The sequence below is a fragment of the Carica papaya genome, chromosome 5, assembly GCF_054855325.1.
Source record: "Carica papaya isolate Zhongbai chromosome 5, ASM5485532v1, whole genome shotgun sequence".
Classification (NCBI taxonomy): domain Eukaryota; kingdom Viridiplantae; phylum Streptophyta; class Magnoliopsida; order Brassicales; family Caricaceae; genus Carica; species Carica papaya.
The window spans coordinates 42,174,603-42,180,979 of record NC_142313.1 but is presented as its reverse complement, the minus strand read 5'-3'; the positions used below and the strand labels follow the sequence as shown (position 1 = coordinate 42,180,979).

Here is a 6,377-nt window from a genome sequence, read left to right as displayed (position 1 = left end):
GTTTTCACACGACATTACTTTTATCAAAATCCTAATAATATTATACGTATATACATACCCATGAACACGCCGAGTTAAAAAATTTGAAGTGATGCATCCGCATATCTATATATATATATATATAATTTAGAAATTTTGAGGGAACTTTTTTATAGGGTTGAAAACATTGAATTTTTATTTTTAAAGTTACCACGTGTAGAAAAATGATTGGTAGATAATTTAATTAGTTAATTGACTCGAATTGACCATTAATTTATTCAATTGTACATGGGTAAAAAAGAGATATATCGGCGAGCAACGCTTTCGAACATTATTATATTATATTTTATATATATATATATATGTCTGTATTGTATTAATAAAACGTCGTCGTATTAGCTAGTAATTTTATATGGATGAAATTAGGACTCTCTCTCTGTATAAAATGATCGAAGGCCAAGACGCAGAGCTTCTTTCTATTATAACTCTTTTTATCGTCCTCTTACATGTTCATCATTTGAAACTCACCTTAGCTTTGACGATCATGTTGATCAGATTACCGGTTCGATTTCCGCTCGTTGCTTTGTACGTAATTTGCATATCGACTTGTCTGGTTCGTTCTCAAAATCAAACGGCACCTACTACCGATCCCGACGAAGGTATATAAGCTCTTTCTTCTTCTTCTTCTTCTTCTTCTCCTTCTCCTTCTTCTGCTTCTTCTTCTTCCTCTTCTCCTCCTCCTCCTCCTCCTCCTGCTTCTGCTTCTTCTTCTTCTTCGACCATCAGATATTCAGTTTTATTTTGTTTTTATTATTAAATTATTTGTTACGGGTGGTAGCGTTTCATTTATAGCCACCATATGAATTAATTCAAAATTCTTAAATTAAGTAAATTATTTAATAAAAAAACAAAATAAAAACTATATATATGCACGTGAATTTTACTTATATATATATATATTTTTTTTCATTTTAATTTTTATATATAATGTTTATAATTATTTTTTGTGCACTAAAATTGAGTAATTATTTGAAAATTTTGGTACATTAATAGTTTTTTTTTAATTCAATTAATATAAATTTTATTGTCAATTCGATTAATTTTAATTAATATAAGACGAAATAGTTTTTTTTTTTATAATTAAAATAGATTATCAAAATGCTAATAAATAGTTTATTGTCAATTCAATTAATTAGGTATAAAGAGAATTAAAAAAATTAATCATCTTCATAATTTGGTTTAAGCAATTTATAAGATTAATTAATACGAGACAGTTGTTTACTTTAATTAATTATCTAGAAGTCATTAAAAAAGATTCTGGAATTGACAAATTGAGAATATTTAATTATATATATATATATAAATACTCAATTTGCACCAGTTGACCACCCAGGCTCTGTAATAAAATATGTTATAAATTATTGTACTTATTATAATTTAATTTTAAATATTTTTATCTGATATTTTTTTTAAAAAATTAAATTAATTAAAATTATTTATAATAAATAAATAAATATTAAAGATCATATTATAATAAATATCAAACTCATGTACTAAATTTACCTTATGATTTATAATAATACCTATTTTAATTTATTTTTCTATTTTATAAAAAATTATGAATATAAATCCAATTGATTGAATTATAATTAATTCAAATATATTATTTAATTAATTAATTAAATATGTCACGTTGACGGCTGAAAAAAACAAAAACTATAATAAAAACAACACGTGGTAGGTATTCAGTCTTTTTTAATTAATTAATATTATTTATTTATTTATTTAAATTTTTAAATAATTAATAATTTTTTTTGGAGGAGACAGCAAGAACTCTGAATTCAATATTCTCAAAATGGGGAATAACGGCCGAACCGGGGTGGAATATCAGCGGAGAGATTTGCAGTGGCGTGGCATTATCAACCGACGCCACCAAAATCGACGATCCTGAGATCAGCCCTCTGATCAAGTGTGATTGCTCTTTTAATAACAACACTCTCTGTCGCATTAGAGAACTGTGAGTTTTTTTTACTTCTTCCACTCCCCTCTCTCTATTTCTATTTTTATATACAATAATTCAAAATTAATAAAAATAAAAATAAAAAATACCTGTCTGAGTTTTTCTTTAATTTATGTAATTAATTTTGAATAAAATACTTATTATAAAATATTATTCATATATTTAATTTAATTAATTATGGTAATAAAAAAAATTTAGTATATATTAGAATTCAAATAATATATTCCAACACTAATTTTTGAGCTTACTTAAAAAGTTAATAATAATTTTTAAAATTACAGAAAATATTAGTAAATTTTAAATTTTATTATTCCAATTTTATATAATTTTAATATTAATTCTTTTTTTTTTTCCTCTTAATAAAACTTGCGTTGAAAATCAGTTGGGCATACATACAATTCTACTTCTTTCATTTCATTTACTCGAGAGTGAAAAACAGTGGTGAGATGTTGGTTACTAGAAGAAGTGTCTGCGTACTTGTTCATCAAATTCATAGTGAAGCGACGAGTATCGGAAATTGATGCACTCTGCATTACAGTCCTTAATCGATTACTTCCATGGAGGTTTGGTGTTGTTATTTGGGAAAGAAAGGTGTGATGAGGGATGGAGTGTGTTTCTTATGGTGGATTAGGGTTGGTTGGCGACAAACCTATTCGATAAATGGCTGAGAGAAGCTAAACTAAGCCATGTATTTTTGTTTTTTTCTCAAAACATTAATCTGACTTTACTTAAACCAGAATTTTTCGTATTTGATTTTCATTTTGCTCGCGCGAAATTCTCTTTGCAGGAAGGTTTCCAGACTATCCGTCGAGGGACCAATTCCTGAGGAGCTATGGACTCTGACTCGCCTCACCAATCTGTATGATGTCTTTTCTTAATCTATGAGGAAATTAGCTCTACTTCTACTTTATACTTGATTTCTTCCAGCCACTGCTGGATCCCGCTTTGCTTGAGATTGGATCAAACGAAAAGGAGTTTGGTTTGGTGAACTCCTACTTCTTCAACTTTTAATGACTAAATATGAAGAAAATCACTTGGAACTCTATCTCAGCTTAATAATTAACTTGAGTGTGAATGAAAATGGTGTGGTTAATTTCTTTTTGTCACCAAAATATGATATATGGGTCAGCAGAGTGTCATGCAATTTTCCTTTTCAGTTGCTTGTTTAACGGTGTCAGACAAAGATTTTGAATTATTTAAAAGTTGGAAATTAAACTGATATATGCTTCAAAGTTTTGAGGACTACGCATACACTTGACCAAAACTAAGGATTTGGTGAAATGAATTAATCAATAAACTAGTTTTACTTGAATATGTTAACTTTTTGTTACGTCTTGTAACGAACTCTCTCTCTTTTTCCTACAGGAATTTAGGCCAAAATGTCTTGACAGGTCCCTTGTCTAGATCTATTGGAAATCTGACACGAATGCAATGGCTGTAAGGAAAATTTGATTTTCATTCCAAAACATCTATTGCTTGGAGTTATAAGAGATTGAATGTAGAGGTTTCTTATTCTGATGTTTAACCTATGTTGATTAGGACCTTTGGCATCAATTCATTATCAGGAGAGATTCCCAAAGAAGTTGGATTGCTTACTGATTTAAGATCATTGTAAGTTGATCTAATTTTTCATGTAATTTATCAAAGCACAGGTAGTTCTTTTTTTCTACTGAAATGAGTGACTTCCCTCTCAAATAATTTTCATCTTCTCAAACTCCTCTTCCTGCCAGCATTATAATCTTCAATTTTTTCTTTTTTTTGATCAGTTATTACTAAAGAAAAGATAAAACAATTAGATCTTCCCTAAAATGTGCATGATTTAGAAGAGTACGTTTCTCGTGGAATGACTTGAATCACCACATTTGGTGGGAAGATATCTATTCGTGGCTACTAAATGTCATTAGTTGGAGTGGTCAGAATAGGCTAATAGTCCATGTAGTCTTTTTTTTTTTAAATTAAAAACAATGACTAGTTGATGCTCCTCCTTCCTCAATAACTTACTGAACCTTGACAATCTAAACTTACAGAAACAATTTTTTTTTTATATGCAGTGCTATTGGGGCAAATAACTTCTCTGGTTCTCTCCCTCCTGATCTTGGAAATTGCCGGAGACTAGAACAACTGTAAGTTTTAGTATTTGGTTTTGCCCATTTCACAAGCAAGATTTCTTTAACACTTTGAATTGCATTTACTCGTTATAAGAAGCAGATCTTGAGTACTTTATTTTTTTGCGATAAAAGGGTAAGAAATATATTGAGTGTAGGCACCAAAGGGGTGCCGTCCATGTACAAAAAATTTACAAATCTAAGAGCATATTTACAATAAAATCAAAATCATCAAGGTTACAAAAGTGACGTCCGAGTATGGTGGACCCAAAAAAGTGAAACCATTTATCCTTGATATTTCCAAAACTATCCTATTTACCTTCAAAAGCACGGTTGTTCTTTCTTTCCATAGGATCCAAAATATTGTAAGGGGAATAAGTCGATAATTCTTTTTTCGTTTGCATAGAAATTCCCAAGCTTTTAATTCACCTTGTATAGTGCCTGCAGTACTCCAGCTGGTGCCTAGTAACCCAGGTATCATTGACCATAGTTTATGAGTGAAAGGACGAGGTAGTAAGAGATGGTTACAAGACTCAGCATCTTCTTTCCAAAGAAAGCATCTACTAGCCAGAATAATACCTCTTTTTATGAGATTATCCAAGGTAAGAATCCTTTCTTTGGTTGCTTCCCATGTGAAAAAAGAAACCCAAGGAGGGGCAGCACTGTTCCTGATCATTTTTGTTGGGAAATTTGGTCTACTTGTTCTGTTGTATGGGGCCAGATAATGGTAGAAAGTCTTGACCGAGAATTTACCATTATTACCAATTGTCCAAGATCTTGAGTACTTTATAACTATAAACAATCAGTTTTTTTAGCACAAGATATCAAGATCATGAAAACTAGGGTCAGATTTACCAAAATCGAAGATTGTAAGAACTCATGACTATTTTAAGATGATCATACGTTTAGGTTCCTTGTGGTCCACGAAAATGTTTTTTAAGTTTTACTTCGTATAAACATATATGTTGATACATAAAAAAATGTGATGGTTGAAAAAAAATTAGAAAAAATAAAAATAAAACTACAGCATGATTTTCTATTTAACACGAAATGGGGGATAGTAATAGAAGTGAGTCATTAACTCTCAATCATCTAAGTTAGATGGTCTTGGTAAGTACAACATGAATTTGAATATAATAAAATAGCTGCTTTTATTAACTTTTAGAAAATTATTTTTATCTATACTTAAGTTAGTACCACACATAATAATAATACGTATGTATAAATATATGTACATATACATATATATGTCTATATCAACTTCTATACCTATATATGTATCTATGTTTTGTTCTCTATTAATAGGGATATACATATTCATACAGAAATGTATATTTACAAAATATAGTGAATATATACACACATATATGGATACATATGTACATGTATATTTATATATATATATATATTGTGCGCTTAAAAGGATAACTTTATGTATGTACCTACATGTATACTTAACTATCTATATACTTATTGTTATGTACATATACAAATTAACGAAATAAAAACTAAAACTTTTTCCAATATACCAAACCCGGTCTTAGTGTTTTCCCATGGCAGACCAATATTGCCTCTGTTTCTATTGCTATCAGAATACCTTGGGTATGTTTTATCAAACACTAATAAATTATACATTTTCAATTATGTCATTGTGTGCAAATATTTATAATGTATATTCATGTTTACATTGGACTGTGAGTTCTCCTCCCTGTGTTACTTTTGTGCACGCTAAACTGTTATACATGCCTATCCATGTCAGCAAGCACATATGTACTGTAACACACCGATTTTTTTTCAGTAGTGTTACCTCAACCATGTTAGTATACATGATACAACGTATATCATTTCATAAATAAATTCGATCATACACATAAAGAAAATACTGTAAACAAGTTGCTCAATTTCTAAAATTTCTCAACTGTATATCCATAATTATACTAGTTTACGAATTTCACAAGTCCCTGTTTCAAAAATGAGTTACATTGTAACCAACTATGTAATTATTCCCTTTACTAGTTATACTCTTTGTTCCTTCTCCTCTATACGCTAGGTTCAGAAGCACGCAGCTCCGATTCAGTTCTCGGTCCTACTTTATCTGTAATTGATAGGGAATGAGTATATATACAAACTCAGCACAGTAAATTTAAATCAGAAATATAGCATGGAAATCCAGCTAAATGTCTATTCTTCTATGTTTCCCCCCCTGTTACATTGGTCACGCCTTCTTTTCTACCCTCACTCTCCTACTACTACTCATCTAACTTTACCGTAAT

At 29.7% G+C, this 6,377-nt stretch overlaps 1 protein-coding gene across 4 annotated transcripts in view; it reads left to right on the top strand.

Moving 5' to 3' along the window:
- The first annotated feature begins 473 nt into the window (after window positions 1–473).
- LOC110817414 (putative LRR receptor-like serine/threonine-protein kinase At1g56130) overlaps window positions 474–6,377 on the top strand; it is a 35,311-nt gene continuing 29,407 nt past the window's right edge. For 2 of the 4 annotated variants that reach the window (XM_088221119.1, XM_088221117.1), the window contains exons 1-6: window positions 474–638; window positions 1,807–1,996; window positions 2,787–2,858; window positions 3,365–3,436; window positions 3,539–3,610; window positions 4,051–4,122. In XM_088221119.1, the coding sequence (XP_088077245.1) occupies window positions 524–638; window positions 1,807–1,996; window positions 2,787–2,858; window positions 3,365–3,436; window positions 3,539–3,610; window positions 4,051–4,122 (593 nt within the window). In that variant the 5' untranslated portion in view covers window positions 474–523. Of the gene's footprint in view, window positions 639–1,806; window positions 1,997–2,382; window positions 2,688–2,786; window positions 2,859–3,364; window positions 3,437–3,538; window positions 3,611–4,050; window positions 4,123–6,377 lie in introns of those variants that run through there. The other 2 variants (XM_088221118.1, XM_088221120.1) reach the window with 2 other exon arrangements.